The following is a 15,957-nucleotide window of genomic DNA, read 5'->3' as shown; positions in this document are numbered from 1 at the left end:
ACCTACTCAGCCAAGTGAACCACTTAAACCTTCTAACTTGTGAGTGAGAAGGGACCAATTATATGGTGCGGAATATTTCCAAATTTTCGAATAAAAGAAAAAATAAAAGACCTTGCACAAACCAGTCGACACAGTACGGTCCGGTCTATGGTCTGTCAGAATTAGGGCTAATCCGTAAAACACGTTGTCCGACCACGTCTGAAATCAAGTGCTTTATACCTGATCCAAAAGACCACGTTGGTGGTCCAGGGGCACTTACCTGCTTTGTGGGGATAGAAGGGAACAGGATGTAAACTATCTTGACGGTGAAACTCTTTGGCCAAGGCCTGTCGGAGCCACTCTGCCCTCTGCTGGGTAACATTTTGTACTGCATGGTGTAGTTCCTGGTTGATGGGATAGCACGCTTTCGGCCACTGTTGGCTCACCACGCAACATCAACTTTTGAAAGCATGGAATTAGTAGGTTCTTAGTTTGCCAAAGAGACATTGAGCGAAAATAACACTGAAACTCAACTGTGCCGGTTGCAGGTTTTGCCCAAGGCATGACTCTGTAGACTCTCCTGCAGGTTTGCTCATAGTAGGCTTGCCAGCTTGCAACCGCCAGCAAGGCTAGCTAACTTACTACAGCTAGCTACATTGCAGTCCAAAATGACTGACTGCTGCGCCGCGGCGAGCTGTGATTACCAGCAAGGGGAATCAACCACTACACTTTTCAGCTTTCCTGTGGATCCGGAGCGGTAAGAGTTGTGCTTATTTCATTGAGCTTTGGGTTAAAGATGAGCCCTGAGCATGCACAATGAGTGTTAGCTATCCACTGTTAGCACTGTTAGGCGTTAGCTTAACATCATGTTGGCTAACAGTGACACAACTCTGTCGAAAATGGCGCAGACGACTTACTCTTGAAAGAAAAATTCGTGTGAAATAGGCTCCGTTCACTCATTTTAGCGCGGAAACCGACACTGACGTGTGATATTGGCTCTATCACTTTATCTTTGTGCTCAGTCATTTCACAAACCAAGAGAAACCATAGTTAAAAACTTTTTTAGTGCAGTAATTTAAATCGCCATCGGTACACGACACCTACCGTCTCAGTTGTGTGTAACGTTAGTAGGACTGACATTAGCTCAGGAAAATTAAACTACTACTTACTGATAGTGCTATTTGGCGTTAATGTGGCTATTGCTTAGCAAACTGCGTAAATTACACAGTATTTTTGCAGTACAGCTCACTGTGAACAATATAAATTGAAACTTATATTTACGTCGTTTTAACAGGTGATGTCCGTATGAATAAATAGCAGTCTATCGCCTCCTTTTATCCTGGCGCTGCTTCATAACTGACGCTGATTTTTTCACTTTGAGATTCCGGAAGTATTATGTAATTGTAGTCGTGTTATCTTGCTTGAAAATCAATAGAGTAGAATTCATTTAAGAAACGTATTTGAATGACGGCGCAGTTCAGCTGGCTGAATCACAGCACTGTATCTGTGCACAGGAAATGTAACCTCTAAGCCAGAGGAAAGACTACCTACTAATACATCACGGGGTCTCAAAAAATTGAATGCCCAGCCCTGCAATGAGTTTGTGTTTTTTCTTCCCCTTCTTTTGCTCTGTGTGCTCGTTCTTGAACTGGCACCTATCTAATATTGTGTTAAATTCAGGGAAAGTAAATCTCATTTGCTTGTGGGTATTTCTATCCACGCTTATTCTCTGCATGCATCAATAAAATAAATTGACAGAAATAGAGGGAGAGAGAGAGAGGAAAAAGTATAATGAAAGACAGAATAAAAGCAAAGAGCTCATGTAAAGTGATGAAGGCTTTAGTCAGCAATCAGTCGCAACTTCGTTCTGCCTTTTAATCAGCGTTAACACGGAGGCAGGGTTGTTTGAAATGCAGCTAACCAAAGCAGATTTGTATCAGTGGTTCTCCCAAATCCATGTAGTTGTTGCAGACATGACCTCATAACAGCTCGGTGCATGTGTAATAAGCACCAAAGCATCCCTTCGCACACAGAATTGTGGATGGATGTTATGTTTGTCCAAAAATCCTTATCCTGCATTTGCTCAGTGATGAAGTTATTTAACATAACAACTGGCATATTTAAAGTTGTTTCAGTTGGCAACTGAAACAATTATAGCATATACAGTGGTTTGGACCATTGTAATAATGTAGTGTCTAAGTAATCTGTTTTCCACACAGTGAGCATGTTGAACTCTGAGATAAGAAAAAAATGTCGCCTTTTTAATAATTGTTGAATAAACATTGTTGCTATTTTTTTGTTGAAATTTTTGTGTCCCTAATGTGTCAGTAAATAGCCTGGCTCAAGCAGTCCTGCGATTTGCTGTCTATATTAATGTAAAGCGTCACCATGCTCAACAATGTTAAACTGGTGTATCACAGTGAACCGTGTTTAAATTGGATTGAACTGTTAATATCAAAAATAAGTAGAGTTCCCAAACCTTTGAGAGCTGCAATGGATTTTTGTCAAGTCATTGTTTAATATATGTAGAGTACAGAAGATAAGATGCACAAGTGTTTTGGAAAATGCCTATGGTTGTGACCCCAACAATTTATGCCCCCCCCCCCCGTATTTTTCAGCTGCAAGCAATGGCTGAACAACTGTCATCGCCAAGATTTGTCATCAGAACCTCCTGAACAGTTGCATAAGCTGTACAGACTTTGTGCAAAGCACTTTGAACCCTCTATGATCTCTCATCAGGTAAGAAGCAAATCTGTTACCTATTACCCTTTGTGTATGTTAGAGAAGAAGAAGGAGGAGAAGAAGAAAAATTGTTATTTTGTGCCCTGTTTTCTGGTTGTTATAGTACCACTAGTGCTGTTCTTAGCCAATACTATAGCCTAGTCTAACTTTCAACAATTGTTATGCTATTTTCACAACTTCCATGACTGGTAAAAGCTGGTAATTCAGGTTGAATTACCAGTTTATTAGGTAACCTGACCGGTCTGATGAAATTCAATACAACAGCCAAGTAATAATTCCTATCTTTGTGAAGCTTATAATGTTAAAACACGTTTCTAATGTTCCGTATTTACATAGATGTAAGTGATAAATACATGTGTGTGCAATCAATCAATGGAATGGAATCCAATGAAACTACGGGTTAAAAAAAAATCCCACAGAGTTGTATCAACAGCAATCTGATACAGTGTCAACAAAAACTGAAAATTATAAAGTTCAGAAAGTATTCAGATCCTTGCACTTTTTGCACAATTTTTGTTGTAGATTTATTTTTTAATTGATAAAATTGTTATATTTGCCCATCAGTCTATGCTGAATAACGCATAATGATTAAGTGAAAACATGTTTTTAGAAACTTTTGCAAAGTTATTAAAAATTAAAAACTGAAATCTCTTATTTACAAAAGTATTCACTCCTGCTCTAGTAGTCCTAATCCTCATTGCTTCAATCATCCCTGAGATGTGTCTACAACTTGATTGGAGTCCACCTGTGGAAAACTGAATTGACTGGACATAGTTTAGAAAGGCACACACCCATGTATATAAGGTCCCACAGTCACACTGAATGTCAGCACAGAAGTCAAACCATGACGCCGAAGAACTCTCTAGACCTCGATGATAAAATTTTGTGGCTTGGCTTACAAGGCAAATGTATAAAACCATATCTAAAGCTTTGAGTGTTGTCTGGAGCATAGTGGCCTTAGTAATTGTGAGATGGAAGAACTCTAGGACTCTTCCCAGAGTTGGCCGTCCAGCCAAACTGAGTAACCTGACAAGAAGGACCTTGGTCAGTGAGGTGAACCAGAACCAGAATCATTTTAACTTCAGAAGGACGACCATCTCAGCAGCACTTCATCAATCAGACCTTTGTGGTAGAGTGGCTAGACGACACTCACTTTGACTAAAAGGCATATGAGTAGAGCAATATATCGGTCGGCTGATTTTTATCAGCCAATATTATCCTATCACAGATTTATCAGGATTGCCATATTTGTTGTCTGATATGCACCGATATGAAAGTGTGTGTGTGTGTGTGTGTGTGTGTGTGTGTGTGTGTGTGTGTGTGTGTGTGTGTGTGTGTGTGTGTGTGTGTGTGTGTGTGTGTGTGTATATGTATATGTATATGTATATATAAAATATATGTGTGTGTGTGTGTGTGTGTGTGTGTGTGTGTGTGTGTATACGTGTGTGTGTTTTGTGTTTTTATATTAGTTAGTAGTTAGTGGCTTCAGGACAAGTGTCTAACTGTCCTTGAGTGGCCCAGCCAAACCCCAGACTTAAACCCCAGAGAACATCCGTTGAGAGACCTGAAGATGGGAAGTTCACAAACACTTCCAATTAAATCTGACGGACCTTGAGAGGATCTCAGGGTATTCCCTATCCTTGTAAGATTTAGGCGCAGTGCCTAAGCTGAATTAACAGAAAAAAACTATGCTGAGAGTTCTCTTCTACCCTGGTGCGAAAGGTTACTATATTGGCCCAAATATAAGTATTTTTTTCTTTCTTTCTGGAGATGAGGTTGGAAACAGTGGCTGTTATCTTATATCTGATAACATGACAATTACTTGTTCATTACATCAGATATTCTTTTTGAAAGAGTGTTGCATCATGGGGGTTTGTAGCCTTATTATTGCTAGGCTAGCAAGTGTTTTAGAGTCAGTATAAAGTGAGCCTTTCAGAGTTAGTCAGCCCTAAAAGTGTTTAACCTGTAGGAGGTAACAACTAAAAACCGGAGATGGCAGCATATTTCGTTGTCTTTACTGAAGAAATAAACCAGGGAGAAGAACTGTTAAGCAGCCATGATTTATGGTTGTCACAGATGATGAGCGTAAAAAGTGTTAGCTGTCAGGGAAGATGATTCTGAGAGAGGAATGAGAGCGAGAGAGGAATCAACTCGCTACAGTAACTCAGTCAGCTAGCTAGTGACTACGTCCACCGGGAAAGTGACCTGTCTACAGATGTCCGACTGAACAGTAATTTTTGTAAGTTGCCAAGCACTGTTACTTTGTCAAATGGCTATGGGAGGAACAGAAAATTGCAGTTCAAATCCATGCACTATAATCCTTGTGTAAACAATGTGCGCCTAAGCCATATAGAAACCTGGGAAAACCCTGGATCTGCCAGGAAAAATGGGATAACCTGCCCAAATCCAGGTGTACAAAGCTTCTATAGACTTACCCAAGAAGACTCGAGGATTTAATTGCTGCCAAAGGGGCTTCTACAAAGTACTGAATTAAAGGTCTGAATGCTTTCGGAAATGAGAGAAAACATTTTTTCACTTAGTCATTATGGGTTATTTATTGTAGATTGATGGGCAAAAATTTATCCTTTGAAAATCAATTCTACAACACACTAAAGTATGCAAAAAGTGAAAGGATCTGAATACTTTCTGAAGCCACATTAAGAATTACATTACAACACTAAAATGCAGTGTGTAAGAGACTGCTTAAACTTTGACCAATCACATGGATACTGTTGGGCAACAACAGTTTTTGTTGCTCAATAACATCAATGTCATTTGATTTGAAGAATAACACCAACTTTCTTTGTAAACAAGAAAAACTTTGGTTACTCTTAAGTGACCTTTATCAGACTTTGTGATGTAACAATTTCCATTAAATAAAATTATTGTTATTTTATAATCAAGTATCAGAGTCCTTATAATAAATAGATAAAATATAATTTGTCATATAGTAGAGTTAGATTTATTTATCCTAATATCATATGGTGTGAACTTGAATATTCAGGGATTGTATAAAAGTGTGATTTCCCACTTTTTGTTTTTCAGAGCACCTCCAGTTGTGTCTTAAGGGAAGATGCTGTTCCAACAATATTTGACCTTACAACACCTGCGAATAATCAATCAACCTGCAACAGGAAACGAGCTAGAGATTCTGTAAGTCTTTCAAATTTAAAGATGACTGCACTTTAAATGATTACAGTTGACTGCGTTTTTCATCAGACATGTAATTATCCTTTTCATCTTTCTAGTCGGAGGAGGAACATACTTCTATAAAGAAAACAAAAGGTACAGCGCTTAAATTCATTCTTGAAAAATTATTAATTTACGCCCCTTGAGTTTCAGTCTATGTTAAAATATATTAGCCCTTGTTGTAAATATTGATCCACTGATTGAATTTGCGAATTTTATTTTTTTAAAAATCATCTCCCCTTTCAATTAGTTTATTTTTGTCTTTTCTATTAGAAAACACAGCAACAACAGAAGTCACTAAGGAGACAAAAGAATTGTCTGGAGAGAAGAGTGCAACGCCTGAACTGCAAAAAGATAACCAAATCCAAGAGGATGTTGCCAGCTCCAAAGCAAAAGAGACTCTGAAAGTATATTTTAAGGAAATCCTGGCACTGACTGGATTTAGCATCAATGGTGCAAACATCAACACTGATGAGCCGATTGGAGGTGCTAGGGGTCAGCAAGCTCTTAATCGTATCTGTGTGGAGAAAATTGACAAGAAAGAAATCCTCCAGTTCAGCGAAGATCTCATGCGGGAGGAGATCCAAAACAGCCTCAGATTGGCACGATTCTTCTCCATTCTGCTTCAGGATGTGACTAGCATAGAAGGAAAGGAGCAGATCCCAGTTTTCATCAGGTCTGTCACAGTAGCCGGGTTCCCACAAAAGCACCTCATTGGGTTCTTACCATGCGACATGGATGCAGAGAATTTGTTTTACATGCTTCTCTCCGAGTTGAGAAACAAGTGGGGGCTGAGGATGGAGCACTGCAGAGGACTCACTTATCTGGTTACAGGCAGTATGTGTCAGAAAATGCGAGACCTCACATGCAGGATTCTGCAGGAGTTTCCACAAGTAGTTCTGTCACCAAGTGACCCATATGCCTTCAACATATGGATTATTCGCTGCATGCCTGTGCCCTCCATCCAGAAGGTTGCAGACACTGTAGAGGAGGTTGCCTCATTACTCAGGAGAACACCAGAGCTGTCCAAAAGATTGGAAGGAAAGATCCAGATGACATATGGGCATTTAAAAGGGGAAGTAGACAGGATCAAAGCAGCTATCAGTGGGAATTGGGAATATAGCACTGATGCCTTCCAGACTATGTTAGATATTCTGGAGCCATTCCTGAACTGCATCAATGAGATGATTTCAAAGGTAGATGAAGACACTGCTGAACAGATGGCCAAGCTCAAGCCAGTTTTGAAGAATTTCAATTTCATTATCACACTTGTTGTTCTGAAGAACACTCTCTGTTGTGTGAGCATACTCAACTCAAGTCTCAGGGGAATAATTAGCATCAGCAGTACCTTGCAGTACACAATTTCCAATGCCTTAAAGCTGGTAAACAAATATCAACAAGAGCTTGCAATATTCCACAGGAAATGGTTCTCAGATGCAGTTGGCCGAGCCAAGAAGTTGGGAGTGGAGGTCACTAAACCAGAGATGGACCAAGGAGACACAACTGAAACACCACTGGAGGACTTTTACAGAGAAACCTTGAGCCGGCCTATCTTGCAGTATCTTGTTGCAGAGGTGAAGAGAGTGTTCAGCACTGAGATGGTGAGGATTCTCCGATGGCTCTCGTTGGTGCCATCTTACATGGCTGACCATAATTTCAGCATTCGCAGAGATAAAGTAGCAGACGCCAACTTGAACAACCTTGCAAGGCCTGACACATTCTATGAAGAGCTTGGTTGCTGGGAAGTGAAATGGAGGCATGCAAGCAAGCGGAGAATCCTACCAACCACAGTATTTGCTACGCTCAAGATTCCAGATATTGGGTTTTACCCCAATGTGCAGAGCTTGCTGAGGGTTTTAGGCACTGTTCCATGTGTAAATGCAGAGGCAGATGTGTATGGCCAATACCATATGGTACTGGAGCGGTGCCACACCTACCTGAGAGCCACACCAGAGGACCAAAGACAGTGCAGCATGGCATATGTGTATGTGAACCAAGATGTGCACTTCAGTGTTGAACAAATGGTCGACTCATATGTCCAAAAGCATCCAGACATCCTGCGGTTGCTGCAAATGGTGCGTACACTTTTAATAAGCAGAATTCTATTGAAATTTCATAGCACACTTTACATTCTGTGTGTATTTTTGTGACCGTTTTTGTGTGTTACAGGATGATGACACAAAAGAAAAGCCTCCCAAAGGTGAACAATTTTTAAAATGATTCATTAAACATTTCAACATACTGCAATTTGTTGTTAATGACAGGACTGTTCTATCACATAAATCCAAAATATACCATTTAAGGCAGTGTGGTTCTCAAAATACAGCTTTGTACGCAAAGAGGGAAAGGTTACAGAATGATGGCTACAGTGTATTTTAAACAATATGAAAAGTTAATGTGTAAGTTTTGCAATTAAATGTGTACTTGAGTGGAAAGAACCTGAGCAAGTTGAATTGTATTTTGGTTAAAATGCAATCATCAATGTGCACACTGGATTGGTTATTTACCAGTGTGTTCCCCACTAACCAACACAATGAAGTAATATCAGTTTACATGATCATTGCCAATTTTCATTTCAGTGGCAGCCCATGGAAACCATGCTGAAAAGGACGCTGAGGAAGAATTACAGCTCATAAACCTAGAGATGGATGCTGAAAGGCTTGTGGAAATGAAGTGTGCAGAGACTGATAGAGAAGCTCTTAAATCTGCTTTGCAAGCTGCAGTGACGGCTGCATACAGCAGTCAAAGCAGGCTACATAGTGACACTTCTCCTGTTCAGGATGGAGAGGTAGAATATGTGACCAAGTCTGAAATGAAAGAAGTTCTCACTGTGTGCGAGAATGCTGTCAGGGAGGGAATCCTCACAGAAGTGGGGAGTTCATTCTTTTCCTTGTTCATTGACCGTGTTGTGAAACTGGGGGAGAAAGACTATCTTCCACTTTTCCTTAGGTTTGTGGACAGTTTTGATGTCATGCGACTGGAGTTGATGGGATTCCTTGAGGCAGATCTTGATTGTGATGCTATGGTACAGCGTCTCCTGGAAATAGTTACAGTGGAGTGGCATCTTGATTTAAATAACTGCAGAGGTCAAGCATACCTAGGCTCCGGTGATGTCTCCTATAAGCTGAAAGCCTTTGCCTGCAAAGTCCAGGAGAAATATCCTCTCGCTATAAGCACACACTGCTCTTCCTATTCTTTCAACACATGGTGGTCAAAATCCATCCCAGTGCCTGCTGTTAAAAGAGCCCTGGATACATTTGAAGAGGTTTTGATGTTTTTTGGTAGCAGTGCTACCTTAGAAAAACAGCTCGACCATGTAATAGCCTTTGGTCTTAGAGAGAGCTATGAAAAGGTCCAAGAGTTACAAGGGAAGTTATGTGCCCTTTGGCAAGAGAAGCATGATTCTTATGAGGTATTTGTGCAGATGCTGGAGCCCTTGGTTGAATGTCTGGAGAAAATCAAAAACAACCCACAAAGATGGAAAGCGTTTGTGTCTGAACAAGCTGGTGCACTTCTCTGTAAGGTAATGGAATTTGATTTCATCATTGCCATGGTGGTCTTAAAGAATGCATCCTCTTTTACCAGAGAGCTGAGTGCAGGTCTCCAGAAGGACCATTTCAGCGCTGCATCCCAGCTTTGCCAAATCAGTGGTATTGTTGCCACTCTGAACCGAGTAAAGACAAATATGAAGGTGTTTCATCAGAACTGGTTTGATGAGGCTTGTGCAATGGCACAGAGTCTAAGAGTGCAAATTGAAGTGCCTGAAAACTCGTTGCCAAGGGACGGCATGATGAAACCAGTTGGGTTTTACAAAGATGGTTTAAGTGTGCCCCTAGTAGATAACCTTATCAATGCAGTGAAGGATCATTTTTCAGAAGACCACAAAGAAGCTCTCAATTTCCTCTCCCTGGTTCCATGTTCAGTCACAGTTAGTTACATGTTTGAGAGCTTGAAGTCAAAGCCTCCTCTCTACAGCAGTGATCTTCCAGATGCTGACAACTTCTTCACAGAGCTGTGCTGTTGGAGGGTAACCTGGAAGACCAAAGTGGCATCTGTGACCATCCCAAGCTCCATATTTCACACACTTCGTCTGCCACTCATGCAGTACTTTGGGAACATCAATGCACTGCTGAGGATTATGTCTGTGCTGCCCAGCACAGCACTGGAGGACTGTGGTGTTGTAATGCGCCACAAGAAGTTCCAAGAGTACCTGAGAAATACAAATCCAAAAGACAGGTCCTCGTGCTTGGCTATGTTGCAGGTTGGCACGGACTTCAGCAGAGATCTGGACCGCATGGTAACCCAGTGTTTGAAGGTTACTCCACAAGCTTTGGAGGGTATCTGTCTGGTAAGTGCTTGTATTCTTTAATAAAAATGTGGTTAATTTCTATTGTATTCTTATTTTATTATCTATATTTTATTAATTATATGAATGTCAGGCTAATTGTTATATACCTGGGTATACTCATAGGACAAGGAATCCAAAAGTTTCATCAGGAACTCTGAAAATAATATGGAAGGTATGGATATGTTTTTTTTATTACGTAATTATTAACAATTCCTAAGTAATAAGAGTGCGTGACTTGACTAATGTCCATAGTAAGTTATTGAGTTGGTGTTTGTTTGTTTTTGCAATGATTTGAATGTTTGTCATAACAGTCCTGTCCTGCTCTCTGTTTTTCTCCCTGATATATTTAGTTGATTCTGTCAAGGAGGAAGCTGAGGACCCCAAAATTGACCAATCTCCTGACAAAACTGAAGACCAAGACATGAAACCAGCAGATGAAAATGGGCATGCAGGAGATAATCGTCAAAGTTTGGCAACAGTATTCAGACTGGCTGCACTACTGGGGAAAAAGAATAGCAGTCTCTCTGACCTCTCAGAAGAGGAGAGAGAGCTTTTCATTCAGGAGCTCAGCATGTGCCACTGGTTTGGAAGAGAGAGCAAATGCACAGCTTCAATAGGTGATGATGAAATGGTGAACTTCCTCATAAATGGAATCAGAGATGTCATACTCAAGGAAATACAGGAATCTCCATTCTTCTCACTTATCACAGACAAACCTTTTAAAATTGCTGACAAGACGCACCTACCTGTTTTTGTCAGGTATGTCGGAGAGTCTGCTCCAAAAGTAGAGCTAATGGGTTTCTTACCATTTAATGAAAACTGTCATGTTGATACACAAGCAAATAACCTCGCAAAGATTCTAACTGAAGACTGGGGCTTACCAATGTCTCACTGTCGCGGACAAGCATTCATGCACCTGGGCTCAGGTTACCAAAGCCTGAAGAAAATGTCTTTGGATTTCCTCAAGAGTTATCCGCTCTCTGTTGTAACACCCAGTGAGTCTTGTGGCCTTGCCCATTGGCTGGCAGGAAGTGTGCCTTGCTCTTCAGTAGCAAAAATGTTGGATATCACAGAAGACTTGTTGCTGTTCTTTGATGAATCTCCCTGTCTGGAGGGACAGTTAGCGCAGGCTGTTGATGGGCTTTTAAATATGCCAAGAGAGGCCCTGGAGGAAATTCCAGAGACATGCTGCTCGAGGTGGAAAAAGAGAGAGGACTTCTTTGACATACTCGCTGACACATTAGAGGGTATTCTCAGCTGCCTAGATGCGGTTAGCTCTAGTGCCACAGGTGCCAAGTCAATGCATGCACAAGTTCTCTCTACCGCTCTAAGAAATATGGATTTCATTGTCACTCTTGTGATTTTGAAGCATGCTTGTGCCCCTCTTCGAAACTGTAGCACTGTCTTCCGCTGTGGAAACCCTGCTGATATTCTCTGTGAGGTGGAAAAAATTCCCTCAATTATAGAGACTCTTAATAAAATGTTAGAGAATGTGAGCACTGTGCACTCCACTTGGTTTGAGCAGGCCTTCCAGCTAGCAACCAAGGTAGCTCCTGAACAAGTTTGCTTCTCAGAGGAAGCCAGCAGCTATGAATCTCCTGAGGTATATTACAGAGAAAATCTGAGTATTCCTCTCCTCAGAAGTCTCATTGATGAGATGAAGTACAGCTTCTCAGACAGCCACTTAAAGGCCCTGTCAGTCCTGTCGTTGCTGCCCTCCTGCAATTCACAGCATATTCTTTCGGAGTCCACAGACAAGCCATTCAGCCTCTACCTTACAGATCTTCCTGAACCGGAAGCAGCCGAGCAGGAAATAAATGCCTGGGCCACTGTCTGGAGAGAGAAATACCAGGATGTTGCTCCTCCATCATCCATTGCTGAAACGCTAGTCCATCCTGAGTCAAAAAGCCACCCAACTATTACCTTACTGCTTAGGCTAGTAGCAGTCCTGCCAAGTGTCAGTATGGAGTGTGATCTGATGAAGACCACACTGAATTCAATGAGGGATCTGTTAAAAAACACTCTATGCAAAGGCAGCAGAATTGATCATGTGATGCTCCTCTCTCACTGCACAACACTGCAGAGATTACCAGAGGTCATTGAGAAGTGCATAGAGGTGGATCCTGAGAGCAGTCCATGTCTATCGCAGGTAAATTAAAAGTGGTTTCTTTTGGGTCATACTAAGATGCAACAATTAGTCAATTGATCAACAGGAAATTCAGCAAAAATTATTCATAAGTGATTAATTGTCTATGGGATTTTCCAGGCAAAAATTTACAGCTTTCCAAATGTAAATATTTCTGATTTTTCTAGTCTTCTATGATAGTACACTGAATTTCTTTGGGTTTTGGACTGTCAGTCAGACAAAACAAGACTTAAGAAGACATCCCCTTGGATTCTGATAACTTGTAATGGGCAATTTTTTCAGTTTGCTGACATTTTAGACACCAAACAAACGATTAATCAAGAAAATAATAATAAATTAATCTATACTGAAAATAATCCTTAGTTTCAGCCCTAGATCATCCTTTGCTTAATCATCATGTTGTAAGAAAAAACAAACAAAATCAAAATCTTTTTACAGCCATTGCAATCAGTATTACATAACCAATGTTGTGGCACATATTTTTTAGGTGATGGGAACTTTACAAGGACTAAAGTTGGACATAGGTAAGTGCATTCATGGCAAATAAATAATTAAGACATGAATGTATAGTTCTGATTATAAGAAGACAAGCAGTTATTTAGCAAAGGTTTGTTGTGTATGAAGGTTGGTGTATGGCATTGACATCTTTTTTTTAATGTTTGAAATCAGGAGGCATTGAAGTAAAACCAGGATTACCAACAGGATCGCAAGCCTCGAGTGTAACAGAGAAGCCTGCTGATGGAGAGGTGATTTTGGCTGGTAAAGAAGTGATAATGGAGGTCGCTCAAGGACCGAGAAAAGCAGTGTCTTTCTATGAGCCACAACTACGTGAACAAATCCTCAAGGAACTCTGGGACTCTCAGTTCTTCACAGTTATAACTGAGCAAGCTGTTGAAATTGATGGTGAGCTCTATGTCCCCTTGTGCATCAGGTACCTAAACAAAGAGGACATCCAGTGTGAGGAAACATTGGCTTTCATCCCTTTTGGTGAAGACCCAGTTGTCCTTGCAGATGCTATTGAGACTGCCCTGTCTGAGAAGTGGGGGCTTAACATGGAGTACTGTAGAGGACAGGCCCTACTGAGTGTTGGTGAAGTAGGAGCTCAGATGAGGGCTGTAAGTTTAGCTATAGCTAAGAAATACCCCCAGGCTGTAAGAACTGTCAGCTCTGCTTTGTCTCTTAATGTATGGCTGGCTAAATCTTCTCCTGCTGAAGAAGCAGCTGATGGAGCAATTCTCATAGGTAAAATATTACATTGGCTCACAGAGGATGTGGAACGCCAGAACAAACTGGAAGACATGATCATTCATGTGTTCCAGCATGATGAAGGGAAGGGCAACGAGCTGAGGGACAAACTCATCAAGAACTGGGAGAAGAGTCATGACATGCATGAAGTGATGGTAGAGATTTTAGAAGCAGTCACGCTTTGCTTGAATGAGCTGAAAGGGGAGGGAAGTATTTCAATTCAGCAACAAGCATCACAGTTTTTCAATGCAATCAGAAACTTTGAGTTCATCCTATCAACAGTTGTGCAGAAAAATGTCTTGAGTGTAACTAAAAAGCTAAGCCAGTCTCTTCAGGGCAAACCTTTAGATATGTTACTTGCTGTGAATAATTTGCCTGATCTCAAAACATCCCTCAGTAAACTGAAGAGTGATATTGACATCCATCACAAGGCCTGGTTTGAGGAAGCTGTGGCGTTAGCTTCTAAACTCCATGTCACAATGTTGCATTCAGTGCTTCTTGAGCCATTGAGTGAGTTTTACAAAGAATCAGTAAGTATGAAGGTTGTAGAGTACTCAATGGCAGAGATTGATGACCTCTTCACAGAAAAGGTATTAGATACTTTGAGGTGTCTGGAGATTGTGCCTTATGCAATGTCCAAAGTAGAAACCAGCATTCTTAGTGGTCTTGTTTTCCGCCTGTACAAGGAGGACTTGCCAGATCAGGTCTCCCTTCACTCTGAGATGAAGTCATGGAAGGAGAAATGGTTGGATCCCCTGGCCGGCTATCTCCCAACTACTGTGCTTGATACACTCAAGACATCACAGATAAGAAGTTTTAGTAACATTGAGACTCTCCTCAGACTCCAGGTCATCTTGCCATTTTCAAGGAGGGAGAGCAACTTCAGACACGGAAAAAGAAGCTTACAGGAGTTCCTACAGCAGGAAAAGAGATCCCTCACTGAACTTCATCCGCTGTAAGAGTTGCAGGTCCTCTGTCACAGTTAGCAGATTTGAGTAATGCATTTGAGAGGTCACCGCCACCATACTTAAGAACTATTGTGTCTCAACCCTAATTGAGGTCCCAAGTTCTGAATACAATTTCTGTGTACATTATTGATTTAAATTCTTTGAGATTTCCTTTTGTTGTTTTCCTGCAAAGAAGCCCCTTGTTTCTTTTTTTCTTTCTTTCTTTCTCTTTTTTTTTTTTTTTTTTAAATATTCTGTAGTTTGTACAGTTGTACTGCCCAATGGGACCAATATCTTGGCAAAAAAGCAATGCTCAACTGAGAGTTATCAATGCTTTGGTGCCTTGATGCAAAACTAATAATTCACCCCATGTATTATGATAATACAGATGTTTAAAAATGTCCCATTGGCATGTGAAACAACTCTATTTTTATCATTACCAGAAATTACCAGACTGACTTCTGTATCATTGTCATAAATTCATTATAATTATTAAATTGCACCCTTACCTTTCCTGGGCACAAATAGAAATAGTAGTTCCATCATGTCTTCTGATGATTTCCCATGTTTCCTGTCTCTTTGCAGGAATGAATTTGCTGTAAACGTATCTTTGAAAGAATGTTTCCTCAATAGGAAAACCTTCATATATATATATTTGTCAGAAAAGTAATAAAATGCTCCAAAATATGTTTTTGGCTTTTGAGGTTCTTTTCTTTTTTTTTTTTTTTTTTCAACCTAGATGTAGGCCTACAGTAGGCTTTCGTGTGCTGTCAAGTCTGTAGTCACGTCTGCAATTTAACACAAGATGGCGCAGTGAGGCTGTAATATGCCTTAAGACGAAAGGACTGAATCTGGTAACAAGTGGGACTTAAAACACGGAAGTATCGCACTAAAAGTAATTTTTAAATGTTGAATCATAATACCTGTAGGGATGGCACTTAGGAAGTCTCGAGGTTCGCTACTAGAGCTATTCCCTTTATACACTGTATACACTCGTACTGGTATTACCACGTTGGTAACTGAAAATGCACAGCTACAAGAGGCTTGAATGACTTTAATTTTTCATCTTTTAATCATCCTTTAATTTTTTTTTAAATTAAAAAATTAAAGGATATTTTCTCTATACAGAAAATATCAGTATATCAGTAGCTGTGATATGGGTATAGCTCATTTTAATTGTGTTCTCTTCCAAAAGTATGTGAATTAGCAAAACAGGCTGCCAGTGTTAATGATTGCTGACTGTTCATAGGCAATCCAGCCTCTAGTTCAGGTCAAGATGTATTGAATAAGAAATCCTTGCCTGATTAACTTACTGATCAACAAGGATGTGGCTTTAGTGTGAGGGATATTAAAGTCGTATA

The 15,957-nt window shown here is 40.4% G+C and overlaps 1 protein-coding gene across 1 annotated transcript; it reads left to right on the top strand.

Moving 5' to 3' along the window:
- The first annotated feature begins 312 nt into the window (after window positions 1–312).
- Window positions 313–15,285, top strand: si:dkey-250d21.1. Its single transcript, XM_040150173.1, has 11 exons — window positions 313–736; window positions 2,598–2,718; window positions 5,767–5,874; window positions 5,970–6,006; window positions 6,184–7,985; window positions 8,080–8,110; window positions 8,490–10,258; window positions 10,382–10,430; window positions 10,609–12,407; window positions 12,892–12,928; window positions 13,074–15,285. Exons 1-11 carry the CDS (start codon window positions 648–650, stop codon window positions 14,606–14,608), a joined length of 7,377 nt encoding a protein of 2,458 aa, XP_040006107.1. The 5' UTR covers window positions 313–647; the 3' UTR covers window positions 14,609–15,285.
- Window positions 15,286–15,957: the final 672 nt, after the last annotated feature.

This window comes from Xiphias gladius, chromosome 17 (assembly GCF_016859285.1).
Source record: "Xiphias gladius isolate SHS-SW01 ecotype Sanya breed wild chromosome 17, ASM1685928v1, whole genome shotgun sequence".
NCBI lineage: Eukaryota > Metazoa > Chordata > Actinopteri > Istiophoriformes > Xiphiidae > Xiphias > Xiphias gladius.
The sequence above is the reverse complement of the archived record's forward strand: the minus strand, read 5'-3'. Positions and strand labels throughout refer to the sequence as shown.

Excerpts from the sequence above, each read along its gene's own strand:
- si:dkey-250d21.1 (XM_040150173.1), top strand. The coding sequence starts at position 648 with ATGACTGACTGCTGCGCCGCGGCGAGCTGTGATTACCAGCAAGGGGAA. Across the intron at positions 2,719-5,766 it reads CCTCTATGATCTCTCATCAG|AGCACCTCCAGTTGTGTCTT; the intron begins GTAAGAAGCAAA and ends TTTGTTTTTCAG. Across the intron at positions 10,259-10,381 it reads CTTTGGAGGGTATCTGTCTG|GACAAGGAATCCAAAAGTTT; the intron begins GTAAGTGCTTGT and ends GTATACTCATAG.